We start from the raw sequence: 27,229 nt of genomic DNA on the forward strand, positions 1-27,229 counted from the left end.
ATCACAGTAAGTCTGATATGTGCATGAGAGAGAAGGGAATTAAAAAAAGAATCTATAAGTATTAGGAAGATGCAGGATCTCCAACTCACCAGGAGCTTAGGTGACAAGATTGTTCCCCTCCACCCAAAACATCTGCTTGAACATTATTTTTAGCTGTGAACATGATCTCTCTGTCATGACTGTAACAGTTTCCAACTTGGAAGGGGGAACTGTACAGCTGTTCTTTACTCCAAAAGCGTGAGGTAAAGTGAACATGTCTGTTAAAAGGATTTGATGGTCTACGTGAAGCCACAGAGGCAGAAGAGAGATTACTGCAGAATTTTAGGTAGATCTCTACATATTCTTTGGCTCAGGCTCTTGTCTGCTGAGGGAGGACAATTACAATATAGACTATTCCCTTTATAAAGTACGTCACCACAGCATTTTTTTTTTTCCAAAAGGTTAAAACAAGCTTTATTTTAACATACAAATCAGATTTGTGTACAAGGCAAAATACATCCCTACAGTGGTAGGCACATTGGGTCTCCACACAGCATGTGTAGCCACTTGCACTACAGTAATCCTGAGATATGGAAAAAAGCCCTAACACTCTTAAAGAAAAAGGCCAAAATGTCTCCTTTTAATCACTCTTGCTATAATCATCTCCATTTGGGAATTAAGAAAAACATTATACAGTTCTGAGTCAAGAAAACAAATTATATACAAGCCAAATACCCAAGATACTTGTCTAATTCCCTGCTGTCGTCTGGGTATACTAGCAAGAGCACTTGGGGAACAAGAGATGCAAATATGCAAGGTTACTTCATTAACACTGCAAAGCATATAGAAGAACTGTAAGATATTTTTGCTACCTTCAACTACTGTTGTCTTCACGAACTGTGTGGTCAATGTGTCAAGCTTACACATCCTATGAACTTATAAAAAAGTTCGCTACATTGTGTGTTAAGTTACTAAAATAAAAATTAACTTACTTTGCTTCCTTTTACTACGAAGTTATGTGATATAGAAATATTTTTAAAAGCTTACAAAAGCAGTAGAACTGCAGACATTTAAAGTCCTGTCCCTAATATTAAAAACTACTTGAACACCCTCATTCTGCTACAAGATTGTATGTGTCATTAGCTGACATGAAAAAAAAGGAACAGTCTCTTTTTTTAAAAAAAGTTAAAGATAGGGAGGAGGTATAGCTAGGGGTTGGGGTTTTTTTTTAGGTTTACAACATATAAAAATAAGTTACATTATATATTATGGCTTTCTTATTTAGCAGAAGAGTGCCATCATGGATTTAAACACTAGATGATGTAACTAATTAACTCACCATGTTCTCAGAATTTCCTTGTTTGAATTTTAATGATTGTGTGAAAAGAAACGACAAAATATTATGGGAAAATTAAGAAGCCTCGAGGACAATTAAACAGTAACAAGCGCTTGTAGAAGAAGTCTTTCAGGGAAATTTTAAATTTAATTTAAAAATTTAATTTTTAAATTAATTTAAATTGAAGTTTTAATTTTATTTAATCTCTTGGCACAAATAAAGGCCAAGCCAAAACTCCCATGAACTTTAGCAGAGTCAGGGCTTCATACTAAGCTTCATGTCAGAAATGTTTACACACAAGTATGATACCATTACGCTACTGAAGTAATGATTTCTCTTTAATGTGTGTTAATGTTAATCATACAATTAAGATACTAGTTAGATTTGGTACGCAGCTATCTCAAAAAGGCTACAATAATGCTAAACCAACAAGATTCAAAACTACAACACAACTGCTCAATATTAAGTGTTGTCCACTATGAATAAAAAGGAAGGGGGTCGGCAAAAGATGTTTGAGTCAAAGACTGAAAGACCGCATTTACACAATGCTATGTTACTAATGCCTGAGGATACTTACTTACATTTTGAAGTCTAAAGTTGCATTCAAATTGGACAAGCTATGGCAATATTCAAATACATGTAAATAAAAAGAATTCTCGTTTCATACCTAAAGTTGTAACAAAAATCTCATTGTGCAGTTGAAGTAACGTTTGCAACATCAAAGTTCACAGCAGACAAGCACAAATTTCAGACTTATGAATATAGTAAGAAAGATCATGGCACTGAATCTAGGAATATTTTCAAGCTCTAGTTTTACTGAGGATAGAAGAGTTGCCAGTTGAATAAAGTTAACTGAATACTGTACTTTCCAGCTCCTTATAAAAAAGCCTCCACGTCATGCAGAAGATGAGCTTTCTCTCCCCTTTTTCTCCAAGGAAAATATCTGAAAGGCAAGCTACAGTGATTGTTTCTGACAGCATTAAATAAGGAAGCAGATAGAAAAGCAGGTGTATCAAAAAGTTCTTACAGAAAAGGCATCCATCCTGGTTTGATTTTGTTTATAAAAAGGCACTTCACATATTGCTAAAACTCTGATAACGTACTTATCCTTTTAGTTTTTCTGTTAGAAGGATGTATTTCAAGGTGGTTAGCAAATGTTCTTTATACAGTGTTTATCTGTTACAAGTTTTGTAATTACATATAGTATCTTACGCCATTTATTTAGAAGAAAAGATTCATGTTCAAAATAATAGCAGGTCTTCATACAATCCTTCAGTGATGATGGATGATCTGTCATAAGCAACACACCACCTGTAGTGAGTTCATGCTAATAAAATTAGCAGTGTAAACGTTTCAGAAGTGAGTCCTCAGTCTTTTGTTTTCCTCTCGTAGTCTCTCGATTTCAGCTACTAAGCTTTCATTTACAGAATATCTTTCAAGTAAAGCATGCATTTCATTCTAGAGAAAAGAAAAAAGCCCTAATCAGCAGCTATAAAGTTAATTATTCCAGTTTTAGACTATGCAGTTTCATATCCCTTTTGAAAATTAAATAACCTAGATAACATTGTTTTTAAAAACTTTTGATAGGAAAAGTAAGAATTTTTTTATGCTGACATACAGTATTTTGATCATTAATACATTAGTGAATATTTTATCAAAGGATAATTTGCACTTCTTCAGGATGCGAATCTACTAATGCAGGTTCCATTAAAGTGTTCAGTACCGCGACAAGGTCTTTTTAATGCAGATCAAAAGAACAAAGATTCATAAAAAGGTGAAGAACACAGCACAGTTCAGTATGCATGCAGTACTTATAAGTGAAGCTTTCTATTTGAATTCCATCTGTCTCCTCCTTACCCCAGCTCTTGGTCCTTTCCAAAGGACAGTTGAATTTTTTTCCCTTTTGTCTTTTCATAACTCCTGAAATATGGAATTCATGGTACCTACCCAATGCATATCTTTCCTTTATTTATCAAGCATAAACGAGTTTAACAGATTCCAATTCATAGTTTCCTCCTCCTTCACATCCAATCCTCCCTTTCTTGCTCTTAATAAGCAAAATTGATTTTCAGTTTAATATATTTCCCACCGTGCTCTTTGTACATACCAACTGCATATGGAACTGCTTGATCATCTCCACTTGCAAATTCACAATATCTCGATGACATGCTTCTCTGGGGGAAGAATTTCAAAAAGGACGATGCTTAGTTTTATTTAAGAAGCAGTAATTCTCTCCAATCCCCAGCACCCAGAACTCCACACTTCCTCACCTTCATGACACTGTGAAACGTTAAGTCTAAAAACCTTTAAGCCATGAAAGGTACTCCTCTACCGCTTATTTTCTGGAATATTTTTGTTATGACATTGACTTTCATAAGTACATTTTTTTCAGTGTACAAAAAGACTTAGGATCATTTCTGTTTAGAAATATAAAAATATACATGGCAATATCGAGATTTTTTTTTCGCTTGCAAGCTGTAAACTTCGCTCATTTTTACCATTCAAAGCTGGTTTTCAATCCCTCAATCACAAGTATCGTAGAGAAAGATATTTATCTGCAGCTGCAGACACAGCTTTTCAGTACATAACTTTTAGCACTCTTTTGTAAGAGAGCCCAAAACATCAACTATGATAAATGATACATTATCCTCAAGCCCACAGAATGCCCCAGGTTAATCTACATAAGAAGTAGTGGCGGTGTTGTCCATGAATTGGCAAATTCATGTCAATTCATGGACAACTATTCCACACTACAAAAAGCAAGCTTGGAAATACCCTTTGAACACTACACTAATACAACAGTTCCAGACGCTGAGGAAGAACAAGCCATATGCTCTTCCTGAACAGCGCATCACAGTGAAATCATCTGAGACCGAATACTGTGCTCTGGGTACCGCTGGCCTGAGAAAGCAAGGCATTTCTTAAGCAGATCTTATTTCATTGTCCTTTCCTAAAACATATAGCAAACCCAAAGGCAATATATTCTTCACTTTCTGTTTCCACAGGTTATTGTGCTTCAGAACTCCTATTGGAGGCAAACAGTCTTCGAGTGTATCGAGCACAGATGCCAGCTGGCAGCTTAGAAACCCAAAGATGTAGGTTATCTCCCAAAGGCAGGAAGTTCAAGAAACAAGCAGCTTTTCGGAATGAAATGAATTATATATTCCTCCTAGTCCCTTTCTAAGGTCCTTGTTTTTTCCCCATTACTTGAAGAGGAATGGATTTCAGGCAAGAGCGCTAAAAATCCTTTCCTCAGATTCCAGAGGGTGGAAGGTGTTTATATCACCGAGAAGCTTGCAGTGGCTCCCTTCCCTCTTACTGACCTCAGTATAAACCATCTTTTACATTCAGTTTGAATGTATCTACAACTGACAACTGGGAAAAGGGCCAGCAGAGCCTTCCAGGCACTCCAGGAAGTGTAGGTCAGAAAAGAAACACAATCTCTGAGGCTCCAGATCTCAGATACTGGAAGTACAAGACTGACAAACATACCTTCCAACACGGGGATGCCTGAACACAGACTTTAAAGAAAAAACATCTGCAATCCATAGACTGCATTTTAAGTCATGTGAAAATTACAGTTTTTAATCAGATGTGTGATTATTGCCAAAAAATCCTGGGGGAGTTTTACTGTACTATATTCTTAAAGACATTTAATAACATTCAATGTATTCTTCTGTTGGCAGATACAGAACAGCCGTAGCACACGGACCTACTAAGCTAGTTTTGCATTGCTTTTTGTCATCAAGACAGCGATACTTCTCCTGCCCGGCAATCCTTTTCGCCTCCACCATCTCAGTCAACCTACTTCATCTTAAACATGGGTTGGGAAGTGATCCCCTAGATACAACTCTCTCAACTGCTCCATCTTCTTCAAACTCCACTCTAAATCCATGCTAATTTGACTTACTTCTCTCACAACAAGTGGCATGTTAGTTAGGTGTCCACAAACACAAAGTAATCTGGCACCAACCATCACTTACAGCACAGACGTTATTTTAATGTCAAGCTTCACCAGTAGAAATGCACACAGTATTTTACCTTATACATGCCAAGCTAACAACAATCAAAACCAATACAAGTCAACTGTCTAGATCAAACTCTCCACAATGTCAGCTTTAAGAGAAATTTATCTTGCTGGGACAAGAGATGAGCAGAGAGGGAGAGAAATCAGCACAAGGCTTCATGAAAGCAGTAAGGACCTCATTATGCAGATAAATTTACCATCCGAGAAGTACTCAAACACTCACTCTGAAAACATGTTAGCAAAGCCATACGTTAACAACCCTCAGAGACATCAGTCTAATTAGTCATCAGAGCTATTAAAAATAAATAGTTTCATACCTAGATTTCCAAGATTAGGGCTATTAACGGTGTCATTTTCTAATGCAAGTAGAAAATATGTTAAAGCAGATGCTAAAACGTCTTACTAACAAAACACATCATTGAAAACAAAAATGAATACCAGTACCTGAAGTCATCCATTGTTTCTTGTATCATATTCTGAATGAAGTTTATTTGGATTGATGTCAGAGGTGCATTTGGTCTGCTACTCCCAATGGTTTCTACGATTTTTTCTGACAATGAACTGGCAACTCCAGCAGTGACAGGTGATGTTATCTTTGGACCTTTACAATTAAAAATCAAAATAAATAAATAAATAAATAAATAAATAAATAAATGCATAATGGGGCACAAGAGGTTTTTTTTTTTATTTGTCTTGAGGCTTGTCAATATTTTATCTCAAATATTACCTAGTAAAAAAAAAAAATTAGATTTAGAATGAGTCTTTTCAGGGGCAACTAGAGATGTTCTAGGAGGGCTAACTGGATTTACAGAAGAATCAAGATTGGATGTTCTGTTTTAATGCTAAGGCCATTTTATCAGGTTTCACATCAGTTCGCAATCAGCCACACCAAAACTGGGCCAAAATGATCAACTTACTTATTGAGGTAGTACCATTTACTGGTAGATCATATGCAGGATGGGCCTGAATATTCTTCACTAGTCTCTCATTTGTATCAGGAGCCTTTGCAGCAGTGGATGATGGTGGAGGACTCAAAGTTACAGATTCTGTGCTTGATGAGCTTGATTTTGAGAGCTGACAATAAAAATAATAATAATAATTAAAAAAAAAAAGATGAACTCTACTTATTACAATTATCTAATTGCACTTGAAGACTACATTTTCAGGAATGCACTTTCAAACATTTTTGGTTTTTGGAATCTAATCACAAACATATGCTTTTCATTTTCTAGCAAGACATCTTAAAAATTGATTGCCAAAATATTCAAAATTGCCTCAAGTGTGCACACACAGAAAGGAGTGCAAAAGGCAGGGGCCTTTTAATTTTCGCATCAAACATTTTGTGGCGAAGTTATAAACATCATTCCTAGCAAACTTAGCAATACAAAAGGAGCCAGGGTCTTAGCAGAAGCATATCATAGCTCAAGAAGGAAGAAGAGGCAGATGGAGACTAGGGAAAGAAGAGAGGGTGGAATTGACCTAATAAACAACAAACAATCATACTGGTGCAACCAACTAGTGATCATTCTTGATTTTCTAGAAAAATCAAAATATTCCTCAGGCTAGCCCAGTTTTGTTTTGTGTGAACTTTTGTAACCTGAGCTTACTTAAAGAGAAACATACATTTATCTTGCATTGCTGAAGGCCAACGCACTTAAACTGAACAACATTTTACAGATTTGTGTCAATAGTGTGAACAGAGTTGCAAAATAAGATTAGCTGGGATGCCATTAAGGATTTTTCCTTCAACTAGTAGTATTCTGTCAAGATTCTGAAAAGACCACTCATAACAAGAATTAGTATAGTATACCTGCTTCAAGGCTTCTTTAGATTCTTGCTTTCCAAGATTTATTTTCTTAGTGTCAGTCTCTGGATGTTCTTCCTCTACTTTAACTGGAGATCCCACGAGCGCATGTAATGGGCTAGACCGTATTCCTTGTGCACTACTGCCCACTGGATTTCTTTTTACTGGTGAGGCAGTGGTGAGCTGTGGGAGAAAATCCAAACCCAAAAGGTAGGACTGAAAATCCAGACCTAAAAAGGAAGAGGGAAGGGTGAAACACACAGGTCAAAAAAACACACACCAAGTCAAACCCACAAGTAAAATGCCTGCACACCTACACAAAACAAATAAATAAAAAAAATCACCCAAAAATGCAACCCACAAAAACTAAATCCCTAAATCCAACTTACACTGTCACTGTCCTTATGAAAAGAATAAAGCATGAAAAGCCTCCATATATCACTATAAATTGCATAGCAGAAAAACATCACCACTTTAGGACCATACTCTTGGATTTCCTGTTACCATGTTGTGTCTTAGCACCTCAATGTGTTCCACAGTTTCCAGAAAAGGTCATTTGTTTCAGTGTCTGCTTTCATGATTGGTTTATTTTCAATGGTACAACAAAATTAGCATGTAAGAACTAGCACAGGCCTCCACTGACAAAGAAAAATATACTGAAAGTATGTTTACCATCTCCTTTTCCTTGAAGATCTTCATTCGCTTTACTTGCAATAATATCTACAAAGTACCAGAACATAGACAAATTCAGTGTTTATTAAATGAAACCTACATCAATATTCGTATCATTGCATCTAGTTCATAATCAAAGAAATTAAAATACTAAGTAGGTACAGCGGTTGGTAACACACAGAATGTCATGCTATATGCAAATGAATGATGCTTTACGAATTTCAGTATTAGCAACTTACCATCTCTGACTGGAGAAAACACATCTCCTAAACTATTTCGACCCAAATCATCAAAATTATTTAAATCAGCAATTTTCCCATGATCTGTTTCTTTCGATGGAATCACATCCAAGCTGCAACTATGGGGAAAGCCTTAAAAGGACAATAACATTCAATTAGTAATTGATGTTTTCCAAAAATAACATACATCATCCCTAAACAATCTCACAGCAAGCATGATGCCTGCTAAGTCCAGCAAGCACTTTAGAACCTCCTACAGATTCCAGTTAGAGGGTCGACTTTAACTTCCTCATTTGGGCTGTCATCACAGGTGAAGATAACTAAAAGCTAAGATACTTTTTAACAAAAATAAGATACATTTGGATTCCTTTCCTATTTTTAAAAAGGAGAGGTGTCAAACTGGAGAATGGACTCACTTTCAGATAAATCTACATGATGGATGCACCGACGTATGCAGCAAATTTACTGTGTATCAGGTGAAACAAAAACTAGTGAATGCACCTTCCGCTAAGAAGGTGATCACATTCAGATGATCAAAATTTAAATTTATTCTGCAACAAGAGAAACCTACTTCACTGGGGCCATTAAGCATTTTAAGGGAAATTCTATGAAACATCTATTTTAAAGCTTACCTGATGTTAGGAAATTCCCTGCTTATTTTTAATATTAGGAAATCAGAGTGAGGTTACAGTTGCAGACAAAAGAAACTTGTTCCTAGACCTTTCCCCGCCCCACCCTCAAGCCCCATCCCTGACCCAACCCAGAGAAAAAGTTAGCTTTTGTATGCACGGTAGCAGGGACAGTTGTCTGAAGAACAGAAGCGTACCTTAAGTCCAAAAAAAACCCAGTAATTATTCAAACTACAATTTTTTAGATGAGGAATACATGGAGAAGTGAATTGAACTGCTAAAATAACCACCTGAATAGCTTTCACAATTTAGTATGTTTGAAAACCAGATCAGCACTGTAAGCAAGCCACTATTCTGCCCTTGCTGAACTCCTAACTCTGAAAGTGCCTAAATTTTGCTTGTATAAGTTAAGATCTGAGCAAAGAGCATTAGTGCTGTGCAATCCATAAATAAATATCCTATAAATAAATCACCTGTACATACAAAAGCTTTACTTTGTACCTACTTTAACTTAAAAAAAAATAAGAAAACCAGTGTTCATAAAACCTGTAACTACTTCTCTATGTGGGATTACTTGTCCAAGTGATCCAAATGTGACTGGATGACTACAATTAATCACGTCAAAGTATTTACATAAACTGGGACTTGAATCGGGTTTAGGATTTCACTTTTAAATGTATTAACATGGCATGTTTTGAACTCCTTCAGATGCGTCAGTTGTGACACATATGTAAGATTACACTTGCTAGTTAAGTAAATACTTGGCATACTGAGTCAAACTAGAAGTGCAGTATCAACCTGTGCCAGAATCTACAGAGGATCTACATGGAAAAAGCATAGTAGAAGATAGGGCAAAATGTCTTTTGCATATTTTTACCCATTCCCAGTAATCTAAATGTAGTAAGTACCTAAACCAGAGGACAGCTGTTAAATAGAAGTTTATGGGAAGCCAGCTCAAAGTACACCCAAACTTCTCATTACATTCTGACTTCATTTATACTTTCGTACTTTAAAATACCTGTGACAAAAAGCCCCAGTCCATTTATAAGCTGTATGAACAGATGGTTTCTTGTTTTAAATATTGTATCAGATCACTTTACTGAATGCCCATTATCTCTCTAAAGTTAAACCCCATAATCGGGGTTTAGAAGAGTTTCCACAGAACAAATGCAGTTTGTGGTCTCTCATCCATTCCCATTTTTAAGCTTAAAGACCGTATCTTCTGAAGCATACAGAGGTCTTTACTTCTAAAGTGAACATTCAGTTTAATGAAAATACTTGTTTTACTTGGTAAGCCTTTATTTTCTTAAAATATTTGTTTATTGTGCATGGTCCTATTTAAGGGGTGACAGCCATTACATCTTCAAATAAAGATAACAAATCATATATTTTAACAGAAATAAAATTTTCCACACCATTCAGTAATGTTGATTAGCAAGAATTCTTGCATATATAGGAAGCATTCTACTTCGTACTTCACTGTATACCCAAGGGAGGTCATTAATACACGTCCCTATGGACTACAGTGGCTTATTGCCTAATTACTGTTGCTAAATGTATTTCTCCTTATTTAAAAAGGGAGGGAAAAAGTGCTGTTGCATTAAAATGGATTGAGGACTTTTTCAAGAATCAAACTAACAGTGCTACTGATTTGACCATATTTTCAGAACTCTTGAATTAAATAAAATTTTAAGAGTACATTTCACACAGTAGCAAAATTTTAGAATAATGCTCAGAATTCTTAAAAAAAACTTACTAATTTCAGAAGCATAAATAGCAAGTACAGTTATACAACTAATCATACTGGCAACTATATTTAACATCTTTCCTACCATGTGATATTGGAATCATGCCTCATACAAAAATACAGTTCAGTTCTCACTTGGGTTTTTGGACTACGTTTTTTTCTCCTGTATTTTGTTTGGTTGTTTTTTTTAGATGAGGTCTGTTACTCCTGTTTATTAACAGGATTACAAACCATTAACTCTGCATTCCACACAGACATTGGGTCAGAAAATAAATTATGTACATAAGGATAATCTACAAGTTAGAATGCAAGAGAGAGCCCCACAATATCACCATGGACTTTTCTCCTTTAAAGTTTAAATACATACTTTTGCTTCAAGTCCAGAATTTTAGACTTCACGTGTCTAAAGCTTGTAGTAGTACCCAACTGACCTCCCACAGTCTCATAGTATGTCTAATGCAGTAGGGGAGGGAAAAGAAGGTGCAGATGTGCATGCACATACACACAGTTCTTTCAAACAAATGCCCTTCCCTCAGTGAAATTTTTATACTGTAATAGTCAAGGCATGAAATAGTCCTTCCATCTTCTAAGTTATGCCAAATATGATTATAAGAGTAGGAAGAAGACACTACCTGTTTTCTCCTGAAGAACTTCTCCTCCCTTATTCTCATTTGGCAATGCCAAATTAGATGAAACTGTTGCTGATGCTTGAGAGGCAACGTTTTTGATGCTAATATTTTGAATTCCTCCAAGATTACTACCAGCTTTGACTTCTACTCTTTTGGATACAGGTTTATTTGAAGAACCTGTAAGGTTAGACTGAAGAAAAAATAGAACAAATTAAAAGAAGTTGTTATTCCTTCAGCTAAAAGTAAAAATATAAGCCAATATTCCTTCTGTTTCAAAATACTAAAAAAAATACAGATCAAGTTGCAAAGGTTGCCTAGGAGATATGCCTTTACAAATATATAAAAAAAAAAGTATCTTAACGTAAATTCAAAGAACATGGAAAACATCTCTATTATGATATGACTACTGTGTGGACCTGCAAAAGAATAGCAACAGAACTTAAGGTAACAATGGAGCGACCTGGCACGAGCCAATTTTGATCCTAGGCTTAGGCATAGGAAAAAGAAGAGATTTCATTATTAGGGACTCCAAATTGTAAACCACTAGCAGCAATTGTGCAGGAAGAAGAGGGAAGTCTCAGAGTGGTAAAGAATCTGCTTCAAAGGTTCTCTCCATCTCCACTGAATGGACGTGTGGGGTTTCTGGAGAGAGTAGAGCCCAATTAAGTCTTGGAAGAACCTCTTAAGCCTTCTCTATTTATTTAATCAACTTCACTGTTTATATGTGCCTGCAAGAGACCATATATAAGACCATGCAAAATACCTCAAGAAGGGCAGCTGTGTCTCTTCCCCTTAAATGGAAGGGCCATTACAGATCTTTCTGCTACTGCCTACAAATGAATCTAAGGTGCCACAAACTCATCTGCAATGGCAGCATATTCACACCAGGAAATATAAGACTAAAGTTTCACTCATTTCTACATCAGGAGTGGGGAATTCCACATTAAAACCCCCTAAAATGGCACTTAAGACTGAGCAGTTTATAATTTCTGTGTTGGTATGAACCACTTTTGCTGGCATCTATAATGCTTAGAAATTGAATGCTAACATTTTTTTAGAACTTAAACTTATGCTTTGCTTTCACTAATCTGCATATTGAGCAATAAAAAGGAAAGTTTTTTTACCTTGGAAAAAGTGCTACTGAACTGAATACGTATGCATTTCACACAGCCTTTGTGAGCAATAACTGTTTTCACTGGTGATGTCAATTGTCTTAAGTCATACTGGCAGATTTTTCCCCGGGAACATCCTACAGCCAAAGTAGTACCATCAGGCATGAAGTCTACTGTTGTCAGAGGAAAATCAGCTACTATTGTTGTCAGTAATCTTCAAACAGGAGAAAGCACAGGATAAAGAAGCTTTTAGAGTTCAAAAGTTAGACTTTTCAAAACAGAGTACTTAAAAAAAAAATATAAAAGCTTTCATAATTCAGCTACAGGTCAGTAGTTCCAGTTCTCCAGTGCCAAGTAAATTCAGTGAAATATCTTACGGAACAGTGGATTAGGCTTATACTAAGTGTTCATGCTTAACAAATTAAAGACTGCATATGCCCCAAAAGACTTCACCAGGACAGGATCAAATTGCCTTCATAACAGCAGTTCTGACACCAACATTATTTACTGGTATCATAATTTCCAGCAGGAATCATACTACATACATCCTCTAGCTTCCCAAGCCTATGAACTCTAACCTTCCCACAACTCTAGGAAGAGCTTCAGGTCCTAGTTTGCATCCTTCTACTACACCCCCTCCAAACTAGAGCCAGACTCCTGCTTTTATTCAGCTAGAGCGAAAGCACAACCCACGCTGGAACCAAAGTCCCATGAAACCACTTGCCATCCCACCCTCTTACTACACAGCCCCATCACCTATGCCCCATACTTCCTGCTCTTTCAACCAATACCCTCCCATATTTAAGGCTCACTATCTCAGCAACTCTGTGCACCTTACCACAGCTATGTCTCGTATCTTGAACTAGAAAAGCAGGCAAGCTAAGCTCAGGTGGCTGCAGGTCCTCACAGGCTGTGCTGCCCGTCACGGAAGCCAACTGCTCCGTACCAACAAGAAAAGCCCATAGACAAGCACTTGGAAGAGGTCAGTCATATGTCGCACCTCAATTAGTTCCCACATGCCTTGTTTTTTTGATTGTTTGTTTGGGGTTTTTTTGGTTTGTTTTTTTAAATAAAAAAAGCAAAAACGACTATGGGACAGGTTCTCCAGTAGTGATATGCCAGCCACTTCAGCCATTCTGAATGTGGTCTGAATTAAACATTTCATGTCATTGTTAGGCGTGCTTTTCCAGTTTATGAAAACCAAGGATCCTTCTAAAAATCAAAAGGTCTTTAATATACTCACTTTTTACTTGAAGTATCATAGAGAATAATTCTTTTATCCAAACCTACAGTTACAAGCAGCAGCTTATTGACTGGAGAAAAGCAGATTTCTGAAGCTGGTGCTTTATGAGTATTTTCAAAATTATGATATGGGTTCTGGCTATTTACATCCCACAGTGTTACATTTCCACTGTCAGAAACACTGCCCAGCAAGGATTTCTTAAAGGATGAATATTTCAAGTGTCGAATAGGCTGCAAAACAGACAGAAAAAATGGATTTCAATACCACTATTAAACACCATATTAAATTATTTTCTAAACACACAAACACATTAGGAATACAGATGTTACATTAAGTTAAAGTAGTTTACAAAGGTTAGCCACTCTAAAGAAGTAAAACAAACAAACAAAAAATTCATTTTGCATTAAAATGCCATTTTTGCTGTCAAGGGGACAGACTTTTTGGGTTTTTTTGTACCGCTATGGGGTACCACATGAGCTGATCAGCAAAATGAAGGACAAGAGAAAAAAAAAAAAAAAAAAGAAAAAAGAAAAAACTTCTAGAAAAGTTTATTGATTTTTCAGCAAGTATCACGACATCATACACACTACAAGAAAAACCACACCACATCAAAAATTAAAGGAGTGAAAAGCTACATTATTTCACTGATTCGTCTCCTGCAAAAAATGTTAAACTTCATTCCCCTCCACTGATTTTTAAGTACTTGGATGTAAGCCAATTTGATAGGACACACAGACTCCAGAGTTATACAAGTATGCAGGTCCTGCAGAAGAACAGACTTCACCCTGTGAGCTAGGGCCACAGAAGAGGATAATATGCCTGATTTATCGCATGCAGCCTTACTATCACAGAACCATGTACTACAGGAACTTAAATTGCCTTTCAGAAGCAGGTTAAGTATTTTGTTTCCACCATATTGCGGCAGAGGATCTTTCAGAACCTCACCGCTCTAATACTGAATTACAATACTCAATTTCCAGATTAATTTTATTTATGACCCATTTGCACTAACTCACTGCTGTGACAATAACACCCTTACACTTAAATTGTTTCCCTAACTCCCCAGTGTGGCTTTTCCCTGTTTTAATAAACAGCCACCTCACCTTTCAGGCTTTATTTTGCTATAAACAATAAGCAAGACTCAGTCTCCTAAAACTGGTTTTTCACTACCATCAGAGTCTCCCAGTTTGAATCTTTCTTGAATATGGACAACCAAAATCTTATATGATCATCAAAACATTTTGCTACTGCCTTTACAAAGGCAGTAACACTTTGTCCATTTTGTACTGTAAACATTCATCCTGACATATCCTAGACTGCATTTTCTTTTTTGTGATCCAATCTGTTTTGGTTACTCATTGCCATTTTATGATCAAGAAGCCCAAGTCCTTCTTTCCCTTGGGAATTTTCAAGTCCTAGTCTAATACAAAAAGCCTCAGTTGTGGCCTAAGTCTGGTACCTTGATTTCTATACTGTTATAGTTGTTCTCATCTCTATTATTTCAATCATTTTTAGATACTGTCACAATCCTCTCACTTACGGGCAATACCTTCCAACTGTGTCTCATCATAGCTCTACTTCTCATATTATAACCATTACTGAAAATATTAAACAAGATTAACTATTGATAACTCAAACAAATACTGTTCTTTCAATATTACCTACTGTCTTCTTTCCTATAGCCAATTTCTTACCCATCCTCAATTCCTTTCTAAACCTCCATCCTCTCCAATATTTTCTTCACAAGGCACTGAATCAAGTGCTTTACTCAAGTCCAGACAGATAAGAGCCATTACATTTCATTTGTCTGAAAATGCTCTCAAAAAGCTATTATATTATTCTAGTATAATCCACATCGCAATGCACTGTACTGGATTTTATCCTATTTCTCTCTTTAACTTCATTTTAATGGAGATATTTGTTGGTTCATATGCCTCCAACATAATTTCTAGCACTTGTATTGCATGTCTCATTGGAAGCCTAATTGCCCCACAAAGAGCACCCTCAACTGCATATTCCAATAGGACAGAAGATGACTGTTTATAATTAATATGGTCCCCTACTGGACATGATGGAGACATTTTTATCAGCATTTTTCAGTTTATTTACATTTAAAAAAGAAATATTGAGAGACTCAGGAACCACAGCTTCAATTACACACATGATCTACATGGGAAACATGCCTGTCCCTCACAGTTCTCTCACTTCTTCACCTCCCAATACATTCTTTACTGCCCTGGCATCTGCTCATGTTCTATTTTCTCCCTCCTCTGTCCTCCTGCCCACCAAGATTACTGTCTCCTAGCTCTCCTCAAACCTCCCTTGCTAGCCTAGCAAGTCTCCCATTTTCTTTTCTCATTTCTGCTTCTAATCTCAGAGGCCCAAGGCAAGTTCTCCATTTTTTTTTCATATACATACGTTCCCCATATTATCTCTGTTCCCCACTTCTCATTGAAGTCACGGTATTTCCTCAGAGCAGCTTCACAGTTTAATTTCAGGTTGCTGATGAAGGAGGTGTGAGGTGTGGGGAAGCTCCTATTCACTCCTCACTTTCACTGAATTAGGTTAGCAACAAACTTCACTTGCAACAATGCAATTACTAGATCAAACTCAAGGAACAGAGGCACTTAAATCTGTGCACACTTCTTTGAGACAGTCAAATGCATCATATTGACATCCCTGACAGTATGCTACATGTCCAAGTTTCAAATTCTTGCCCAGACAGCTGGAGGCATGAAAGAACCTCATTTCTGAAAGGCTGCTTGACAAGACAAAACCAAAACATTTCTCTTCCCAGAAGTGAGTCACTTAATTTCAAGCTTTCTAAAAAAATACTTTATCTGAGAAATACCTGGGTGAAAAAATATAGCTTTACGCTTAGCACAGTTAGAAACAGCAGACAATCAAGCCTCATATGGGAAAGCATCAAGTAGTAAGATGCAGGTGGTCAAACTACATCACTTACAACAAGTCTTAGTTATATTGTCCTCATTTCTCACCCCATCCATAATCAAAGAGCAAATTAGAAACTGTACTTTAGAAGGAGAATAGGCTTCATGAAGTAGCATTTTGTCTTTATCTTTACAATACTGACTCAACTCTACATGAATTTTATAACAAACAAAAAACCATCATGCTATCCAGTGTTCACTGGAGTGAAGTTAAAACACACATACAGCCACTATGAAAGCTAACAAGTATACACAGAAAAATATCTTTTTTGTGACCCAGTGCTGCAAGGGAATGGGACGCCTTGTACAAGAAGAGATGAACTATTACACTTGATCAGACATTTGAGCTACTTAGTCCTACACCATATGTATGAAAGTGTTTGAAACTGAAGTTCTGAAAAAGGTAAAAGGGACCCCTCCCCACACACCACAGGAGACAGATCCAGGTTAATCTAATGCTAGGCATAAGTCTCTTCCAATCAGTTAAAACCAAAACTTATCTCCTTTTAATATTCCTTTTGTTGTAATTCTCAAGTTACTTTTCCAGCCTTCTCCCTCTGATTACATTTATTGCCAAAGAGGATGCTAAAATCAAAAGTCATCAACTGTGTGTTCACAGAGAAAATGTTACCTTTTATGTCACTGAATTTATTATTGTTTAACTGCATATCCTTTTATGTTAAGTGTTAAGAAGAGTCTTTCTATTTTCTTCAGTTCCTTTCTTTTCTCTTTACCAGACTTCCCTATTTCTAACCCCTCTGTACCTCTGCCAATCCTAATTCCGTAAACTTTTTTTGAGCTGTCACACATACTACTCTAGATCAGATTCTATCATCTATTCTTAATTTAAATACGTTTCTTCATCTTATTTCTTATACTTTCTAATGTTTTTGTCTATCTTAGTGACAAGAAACTAACACGTAGTCAGTTTTCACCAGTCTTTAAAAAAATGTTGATTTTTGCTTTGCATGATGTAGTCACACAGAACTTTAGTACACCCCTAGTTAAGTTTTTCCCAAAGAAGCTGAACTTCATTTGTCATCTCCTGTCCCTTTTTTTAACTTATGGTTTAGAAACAAGAGTTCTGTTACTCGGATTTTGAACACTAGGGCCTCCAACTCAGCCTAGCTGAAAATAGCCCAATACACTTCCTTGGCCTTTGTACTGCCAGCAATAGGAATCCCAAACCTAAAGAGGGCACATAACCCTTATGGTTTAACTGCAAGGTTTACTAGTTACAAGAAAAAAAATTAGCTAAGGATGTGGGAGACAAGTTAAACATAAGTACTTTCCTGAAAAGAAGCTTGAGAATGTTTACAGATTACAATTTCTCCCACAGAATCAAATGGCAAAGGTGTGGGACATGTTTCATTGGGAAAAATCTGACTAGGCAAGCTTAAGTATCTTATCTGCATTGGATCTAGCGGGATATTTAAGGTACTTGCTTTATTTTAAGTCAGCGTAGCTGTTCAGTAGGTGAAAGTTAAATATGCTTAAGTAAATGTCTGAATAGAAGTGTGAAGAGGTCGTCTGTTTTCTAATGATTTTAGTCACTAATACTAAAATAATTTCAAAATTATTAGGAATAATGCAATTATTTGGAAAGAGTCGTGTTTTGGAACTAACCTGTCAAGACTGGAAAAAAAGCAGCAAATATGAAGCAAGTTTCACTACATCTTAATAAGCCCAACTCCTGATGATCTCTGGAAATTCCGCACACGCAGAACTACCAGAAACATGTTTAGCACAAGGTGCTGAACCCACAAAGAGAAAATTAAGTCCTCTTTGGAACATTTTACCAGTCAATGTAGTACAAAAAGCCATATACATCTTTTTGACCTAGCTGTGATAGGAGTAGATTTTCTGTAGAAAATAAAAGTACATTTTATCTTTAAGCTTCACAGTAAGACAGCCAAACAAGGAACAGTGCACTTCAGAAAATGGGTGGTCCATTGCTAAGAAGGACTAGTTACACTTAGGGGTTTTCACCTCTGGAAAACAAATGAAAGCCCAAAACTAAACCAAAAGTAGTCTAACGTCATTGATTACCTTATTTAAAGATAGTACAGTTTCTTAATCTCCTTTACAACTTAGTGAGCTTTGTAAGTGAGAAGGTGGATGTAAACACAGTTGACAGTCTTCAGCTTTTAAAGCTATTTCACTATATGGAATGACCAGAACTCATCACACTTCTTTACAAATCAGCCGGCTGTTCAAACAACTAAACTAAATCCTGTTGCTAGGAGAATAGCACCAGGCAGTGAAGACTTGAACAAACATTATGTTTCGAAACAAACCTTAATTCATCCTCACAACAGCAAGCAGATAAGAATCTGGTAGTCTAAATGAATACCAACAGCAAAGACAAATTATGGGATCTGCAAACAACTCCGTGCAAGAACTCAACTCTAATAAAGCATAAAGGCGTTTCTAAATCAAAATCAATAATAGAATATAGGCCAAAACTCATATGAAAAGAAAATTGTTTAAAGTCACAGAAAGCACTACAACCTTGGGCTATTCTGCTACTTGTAGAGTCTATACAATATCAGAAAGAACTGGCAAGGAAACTACATTCCACCTTGCTGAATCAAACAGAGACAAGCTAAATTTTATAAGGTTAGTTTGACCTCACATTCCCCAATTGTAAAAAAAGTTACCAGGGAGTGATGATCCTTACTAAGCCAGATGGCTAGTGCCAAGATCAAGCAGGACAATACACTGTGTATCTATTCAAGCTTACTCTTAGAAAACCGGGCCCCTAAACTATAAATCAAGTAAAGGCTTTTTAAATTTAACAGAATTACAAGTCTTCAGATATTTGCTTCACTGCACAATTAATCCTGCAATTCTCTACAAGTACCAATTAAAACCCAAAACCAAAAATAAAGCTATTTTTGTACATAAGAGCAAAGATAATTTTTAAGGATACAAGATAAGCTGATAAACTGAGACATCCAAGTAGCCATCCCATTACACAACTATAGCTCGATTCCTTTTTAAATTAAGGTTGCAATCAAATAACTGCCCCGCTTTAGAAAACATTATAGACCCTTCAGAAAGTGAATAATAGCTCTGTGCTTGCAATTACGTTGATTTAACACTTCAAATATCTTTATCCATCTTAAAGGTCACTCAGCTTTGCAGTAGGCCTCTTGATTTCATCTGCCAAAATAGCTATTCAATGCATCACTTACTCCTAATCACCTTTTGGTGGAAAGAGTTGAATATATCAAACAGGTTGATGCAAATCATCCTCATAAGAATTTCTTAATTTTCCAATTAACTAGCAGCATAGTCCCCCCTCTGAATATTCACCTCAGCTGTGTAATCCAGCCATGGCTGTAGCTCCTGCCTCACATCCACATTTTTCATAAGATCATAACAATCAAATCAGAAAAGTGAACTGACTATATAGATGGATTTTTAAGATCAAACCACGTCTGAAGTACAATGTTACTTCAATGTAAGTATGAGACTGGTGATGGCTCAAAGACACTGCGGTACCTAACAGCAGAGATAGTTTGAATTTAACTGAGATTTTTCAACAGGAAGTATACCACAATTCCCGTGATGCTATAAAGTCGTAAAAGATTCTTCATCGAGTTACATTGTTCAGACTAGACAGGAGAAAAATTTAACTTCACACTCTATCTGCAATCTAGGACTGAAAAAGCTGTTGCAGTAACAGAAAATGACTAAATCACAACTTCAGTATTCCCTGTGACATTAAAGGTCAGGTTTAGGACCAAAGCAACAGTTCTGCATCCCCTAGGCAGCTCCTACTTCTGTAAAAATGACTTGGTAAAAAATAAAAGAATGCCCAGAACAAACACTTAGCTGTGCCTGAGACAACATTCACACTAAGAACGCGCACTGGAACTTCTGATGGGACAACACAGCTCATTTACTACTGCAGATGCCAGTATATCAAGGGAATTCCCCTAATGATACTCACTAATCCTGCAATATCTTTTGAGTTTGCAAAAAGGAATTGCAGTGGAAAACCGTGCTAAGGCCCTTAAGTAGTACACATGCTTTGTGTTTGTCTTTTGCACAGTTTTCCTTCAAACTAGTTATCCCAAATCTTACCTAAACACCTAAGTAGGTAATATAAAACCTCACTGCTTTTCTCTTTGAGCAGCTGTGCAATTTTAATCTCCAGATGAAATAAATTTATTATTTCCAAAGGCAGGCTTATATTCACCACTACTGTACAGACGGCTCTGTTCAGTTGTACATCTGATTACTCTGGATAAGTCAGAACCCAGGCTACCTGGTCTCTGTTCTTTGCAACAGCATACATTGAGTCATGCATTGAAATCCTGCTTTGGCTTGTAAAGCTGACTGGTTTTTGTTCAGTTCTAAGATTTGTAGAGTTTGTTCTTGAGGAACCAGAGCCTACAAAGTAAAATTTGGTGTAACCTGTATATAAGTAAAGGTACTTGAGAAATTTGTATTTCAATGTTACCTATTATTTAAGACTAGAATATACACAATGGTCTGGTTTTTGCCTTCCCGTAAGTGCACTCTTAAAAATTAAAAGGAAACAGATTAACAAAACTTAAAAGCTCTTGATACATACTTCCAATTTCTAAACACTGTGAATAAAAGCTTCATACCTGAAAGGAACTTAATTCAGATAGCCTACCTGACAGCTGCCATAACCAAAGGGAGTACTTGATAAATTGGTGGTAACACTGTGTAGGATAATTTCACCGCTCAAAGATCCAGAAGCAATGTAGCAATCATTCCAATTATATGTAATACATGTGACTTCATCTTTATGATCCTGTAGGGGAGGGAGGTTAGAGGGAGAGGGTTAAAGACATTCAGGATAACCATATGCCTTCCTAATCCCTGCTTTTGCAGAAAAACTTCAGCTTGATGTTTTTTTCTGACCATCTGTAACATTTAAAAAGATTATTTAAGAGTTACTATGTAATATCCCAGAAAACAGCGGCAGAACATTAATCCGATGTGCTACTGCCAACTACCCCTTCTGTCACCTTTAGCATTAAACATATATTTACCAGATAGCTTTTCAGTATAGCATTAAACATATATTTACCAGATAGCTTTTCAGTATAGCATTAAACATATATTTACCAGATAGCTTTTCAGTATAGTTATTTGCAGTGATGATATTATGTTTACTGAATATATAGGGCAAGACAATCAAGTACTTCTAGTCCAAAAGGGAGAGAAAGATATTTAAAGTATTGTATTAGCTACTTAGTAGTTTTGTTTCAAACTGTAACTTTAAAAGTCCAAGAAAAAAAGAATAAATCAAAGCTAAAGTTCTATGGCCTCTTTAACAGTGGTCCTAAATGAGGGCAAATCATCTACTGAAAGCATCAAGGAAATATACTAGACCATCCTAAGTTTTGTGCATCATAATAAGCTTTTAGAGAATTCATACTGGATCAGTTGGAAGAAGACAACCATGTCACAGTTTTGCACAACATTAGTTCTACAACAGTACTCTACAAATACAAAAGTGTTTTCTTGTTTGACGTATCAGAGAACAGCAATTATCTGAAATGCGGCCCTTGGAAAAAATCCCATCAGAGAACATCAATACAAATGCACAAAATAAGAAGCCTATTCTGAAAACTCAAACATACATTATTATGGAATTGTACTCTGAAGGCATCGAGTTAAGTATGCTTGTTACATTAAATTTGCTATTTACAGCACATAAAGAACACAAACTTGAACAAGACACATATGTGTGCTAGCTCCTATCTGTGAGCTTGATCCTAGAGATATATGACTTAGAGAAAGTATATTTTTTACATTTGGCAGCAAAACCTGGAAGTCATGAAAGCTACAGTCCTTCCTCAGCCAAACGTACCTTAAGGCTACGGTAAACCTTTCTGGATTTCAGATCCCAGATATTAACTGTGTTATCAAGGCCTCCACTCACAATATATGAAGAACTTGAATTCAAGCTCACACATGTCTGTTTTGCCTGACGGAGAAGAGGGAAAAAAGCATGTTAAAGATAATTAAGGGATTTATTCAAATCTACCTAAAAGCTTATTGATAGGTGTTTTTATCTTCATTAACACAAACAGTCCCACTGACTGACAGAACTATTAGTACACTACAGTCATTTCCCATCAAAAGGCATTTAAAATCCAGTCCAGTTTGGACATATGTCTAATATACTTTCAGATTTAAATACATTAATTAATAAACTCCCAAATGCTCACATTTTCCCATCCCCATTTCACATTTTTTTTAGCACCTTTTCCTTCAATATGCATTTTCCCTTTAAATTATAGCTCTTTAAAGTGCAATCATAGACTTTTATTCAGGTACTGAGTTTTTAAAAGAAAATGCTAAGTTTAGAAAAAAACTCCTTAAAAGAAAATCAAAAAGTTGTCTCAGTCATGTACTTCACATTCCCTAAACATTACAAAGAATATTATAGCAGCAAACCTCATAATTCAGTAAAGTGATTCTTTTTAAAATAATCACTGAAGTACCAGCTTTTGAAAAAAATGTCAATCTTAATGATAGACCTACATCAAGGACAAATTATTATTCAGTTCTATCATGTTGAAAATTCACTTTTAAGTTCCTGAGATTTGAATTAAGGGGGAGGAAAAAAAAAAATGTCCATCTAATTATTGACATGGGAAAACTGGACATGATTGCATTAGTTATAGCTCAGATTCAGTGAAATCTCCAGGACAAACATTCCACCTTTGAAAGTGTTTGCGTCAGCAACCTAAAAGCTGGGTTTGAACACCTTTTCAGAAAATCTCCAGTCCAAATTAGCATTATAATAGCTACCCAAGGAGAATAATTAGAATGGTTTAGAACACTAACAAGTCATTCAAGTAACCATGTCAAGAGACTCTTCGAAAACTAAGCCCACCTTTCTGAAGAGTTTATAGTGCCATGCTTCCATTTAACAGGAAAAAAAAAAACCACCATAACAGAAGTTCTCCTGTTTCACATATTTCCAGAAGCTAGTGCATGTATGCTCCAAGAACAACATTTATATAGACTCATGTTTTTCAACGTCCAATTCACAGGCATGCATGATACTGACTATTCAAATTGGAAAATGAAGTTCAAACTTGAGCTCTGTTCCGTCCCTACACATTAGATCAAGTCTGAACCACTGACTGCCTCAGGCTGTGGCACTGAGGCTCAACAGGCACACTCCCCCAGCAGAAAGGCATCAGATGCTAGCATAACAGCATCCGTATTTCCTTACTGGTAGAACTATTTTAGAAGCACTATTCCCCCCACTCTTTATATGTATTTAACTAAACACAAGGAAATGTTTTTACATACATGCCATAACTCTAACAATGCTAAAATTAAATTGATCCCAATATGCAGAACAAATGTTTTACGAACAGTACACAAGGTGGAGTGGGAAAAAAAAAACAGGGAAGAGCATCAGTCATACTTACTCCTTCAGCTATTTCAAAGAGTGGAACAGGTTTGCTTTTACAGCTTGAAACAACTATTTTATCACCAGCAGCAGAAGCAGTGGCCAGGTATCTATCTTAGTCACAAGTTATGGACCATAATTGTATTATACTGGTGATTAATAAAAGCAACAGTAAGTTTCCCTTACTGAACAAAAGATAGATTGGTTAAACAGTCTAAAGTACTGTACCTTGAAGGGACCTAGAAATAGAAACATAAGGCTATTTTCCAAGCTTTCATTAAGAAGCTCTTGCATTAACTACAGCCCTTACTTCCCAATACAAGGCAGAGCAATTTCTTTCAGAAAGAAGAGGAGAAATATCTGGCAGATATTATTTAAGAGCTCTTTACCACTAAGGCAGCTTATCCAGTCCACAATTTTGTTTCCCCACCGCCCCCAAGTAAGCGCCCCATTTATTACTGGAGTTCAAAGGAACGTCTGTTACTGTTAGCAGACTACGGATTTAAAGAACAGTCCTGTTGGTGACAAATGTTAAATTACTTCACCATATAGTTTCTAGAGTACAACGAATGTTTGCTAATTTGTCTCCCTCTGTACTGAGGGAAGAAAAAGAAAAACCCAAGAAGAACCTTTTATGACACGAATACAGAACTACAGAGCAGGGAAACTGCCTCTGCACCCCCACCAAACTAATCGAGTAATCATTTAGATCCGTGTCCTGTATGTCTTCAGGCCAATGCCCACTGTGTTTTTATATTTGCTTATTTAAGAATATAGGTTAATTGGCTGGATTTAACACCAAAGAACTGGTGGGCAGATTAATGCTTGCTATTTCTTTCATTATTTCAAGGCAACATTTTAGCTTACAGAATTATGCAGAACCAAAACCCTTTGGCTTTACCACTAACAAATTAACAAACATTCAAAAGCATATACTTCATTGTTTCAGTTTTGGGGGATGAAGAGGAGACCAGGTGGAAGAAAGCATGTCATGACAAGACAGACAGTCTATAGCTAAAATTTACTAAACAACACATATACATATATAATTTTTATATATATGTAATTATATCTATGCTTCAATTTCTCTGCAAGCTCCATAGCTAAAACATTCATTTGTGCTCTGATTGTTTTAACTTTTTTCTCATACATCCACTTATTTGCAGACTTAGAGGACAGACACATTCAGAACTTGCAGGACTTAGTTGTTATGTGCCAGCATCCTGTCCTTCTTTTACATCAAGATCACACACTGCTGCCTTTTCCTGTGGCAGCCATACAAGCTGTTCACCTGACAGTGCACCGTTTTCATTAAATTTCTCATATGTTCACCTAACACATGGCACCTCATATCATTATCCTACAATAGGTTTCCAAGACAGAGGTGAAAGGTCTAAATGGGCCAGACGCATTTTCATGCATAAATCACCACCATCCTACAGATGTTTTCCTACACATCCAACACATTTGTGCTTCCTCCATAAATGCTACAAACAGTGCAAAGAAAACCAGTGCCTACAGAGTAAGAGGTAAGTGTACACTATCAAAGACTATCAGAACCAATCAGAAGCTGTTCTAGGAAAGAAAAAAAACAAGGAAACAAAAAAACAAAACTTTCCTTACAATTTTCCTCTCTACACTATGTATAGAATTTTACCACACTACCAATTGCTTTGTTCAACCTTGTCAGTTAACTAAGCACTGCCTTGAAAGTGAATATTGTAATCAACTATTGAAGAAACAAATGAGTAAGCTTTACAGTTGGTAGGCAATTCAAGCATATCATAATCATTAAAAAAGTGTTAGCCTCCTAAAGGAAGAGAAACTTTTTCAGTAGCATTTACCAGCATGAGTTTATTTTGTAAATCACTTCAACACAGAGAACCACAAAATTTTCTTCACAATATATACGAATCTTTTTATGCAAGACTTCAAAAGTGCACGAGGCCTGTGATTTACAGACACTTCAATAAAAAAAAAAAAATCAATGAAATTTTGCTGAACACCCACAAAACTATGGCTGAAGTTGTAAAGGATACTATTGCTGGCCCAACATAGTGAGCTGACTGGATGTGAGGGTGTATGTGGGTTGAACTGCTCCACCACAGTTAGAGATGAGGAATCCCATATTTTAACGTCATCTCCTGATGAAGCAAAACGTATGCTTTCTTGCATGGCTGCACCTGTTTTTGCAAAAACAAATTAAAAAATGAAAATATAGGTATATAAAAAGTAAAAATATACAACAAGCAACTTCACAAGTAAAAAATAATTTCACCTATACCATTTAATACTGTTTTCTTGACAACCAGGACATTTATTTCGAGAGTTAAACAATTAGTACCGTTCAGCTAAATATACTACTGAAAGCAGCAGACACTCCACCCTTTTGTTACTTGAATTCTTGCAGGAAATGTACGCTTTCCTTTTCACAAAGGAAAAGCCATCCCCTCTATGATATCAAGAGACTAAAACGATGCTTTTATCTCCACAGAGTTTACAGCTGCCGAACACGAAACCGTGAGTATTTCAAGCACTCGCTTCCCACCAGTAGATGGAGATAGACAAGGTAGAATCGAACCGGCTGTTGCAAGGCAAGCCTGGAAGTTCGGACCTAAAAGACTCACTTCAGCGTTCATCTCACCACCCTAAAGGACACATCCAAGAATCATCCAAACTAAACCTTTAACGGTAGAATACGAGCGACAATGAGTCACTTTTCAACGCAGCTTACACAACATTAAGAAACAAAAAAAGACCGCCAGCAACAACGTACTACTATTTGTTTTGACGGACACTGTTTTAAGAGTTAAAGCCAGGCTAACCGATTCCAGATTTGTAAAGTTTATTGTCAGCTTTTTACTCCGGCTAATTTTAAACTAGCAACAAACGAGAACTCAAAAGGTAAGCCTTTCCTTCACCTGGAAGAATAACCACCCTTTAGCCAAAAGTTTACGGGGCGTTTCTACATAGCTTTAGGCCACTAATTCTCACTGGCGAGGATATTTAAGAGAGGTGCGTAACACTGACAAAATTAGCCAGGAGACTCAGGGTCCACAACCGCCTTCGCTCGGCCGTTGCCCAAGGCATCAGCCCGCGGAGATGCTCCCTGCCCCCCCGCTGCTCCTCCCGCCTCGCACGGGGCTTCTCTCCCCGCTCCGCACCTTCAGCCCCGGAGGCCGCGGGACGAGCCGCTCCGCGCACCCGCGCCCAACGGCATCGGCACCGCCACCGCCCGGCCCCGGCCCCGGCCCCGGCCCCGCTCCCGCCAAGGAGGGGCCCCGCTGCGGGCCGCCACCCCGTTCCACGCTCGCCCCGCGGCGCGTCGGGACGCTCACCTCCCCCCCGCCACCGCTGCCCACCTGGCAGGGCGGGCACCGGGCCAAGCCCCTTCCCTTCCCCTCCCGCCGCGGCCCGGCCCGGCCCAGCGCCTCCTCAGGGATC

At 37.1% G+C, this 27,229-nt stretch overlaps 1 protein-coding gene across 1 annotated transcript; it reads right to left on the reverse strand.

Moving 5' to 3' along the window:
• Positions 1 to 440: 440 nt before the first annotated feature.
• Positions 441 to 27,229, reverse strand: NEDD1 (NEDD1 gamma-tubulin ring complex targeting factor). Its single transcript, XM_082311374.1, has 15 exons — positions 27,148 to 27,229; positions 25,825 to 25,968; positions 23,805 to 23,899; positions 22,226 to 22,342; positions 21,020 to 21,160; positions 13,418 to 13,647; positions 12,187 to 12,388; positions 11,066 to 11,252; positions 8,058 to 8,189; positions 7,819 to 7,866; positions 7,153 to 7,376; positions 6,260 to 6,416; positions 5,787 to 5,943; positions 3,423 to 3,489; positions 441 to 2,773 (listed from the first exon to the last, which is right to left on the reverse strand). The coding sequence occupies exons 2-15, from the start codon at positions 25,958 to 25,960 to the stop codon at positions 2,669 to 2,671; spliced, it is 1,998 nt and encodes a 665-aa protein (XP_082167500.1). The 5' UTR covers positions 25,961 to 25,968; positions 27,148 to 27,229; the 3' UTR covers positions 441 to 2,668.

This window comes from Platalea leucorodia (genome assembly GCF_965183815.1).
Source record: "Platalea leucorodia genome assembly, chromosome: 4".
Classification (NCBI taxonomy): domain Eukaryota; kingdom Metazoa; phylum Chordata; class Aves; order Pelecaniformes; family Threskiornithidae; genus Platalea; species Platalea leucorodia.

Excerpts from the sequence above, each read along its gene's own strand:
- NEDD1 (XM_082311374.1), bottom strand. The coding sequence starts at position 25,960 with ATGCAAGAAAGCATACGTTTTGCTTCATCAGGAGATGACGTTAAAATA. Across the intron at positions 13,648-21,019 it reads TTGGTTATGGCAGCTGTCAG|CCTATTCGACACTTGAAATA; the intron begins GTAGGCTATCTG and ends TCTGTTTTGCAG. Across the intron at positions 12,389-13,417 it reads TATGATACTTCAAGTAAAAA|ATTACTGACAACAATAGTAG; the intron begins GTGAGTATATTA and ends TCCTGTTTGAAG.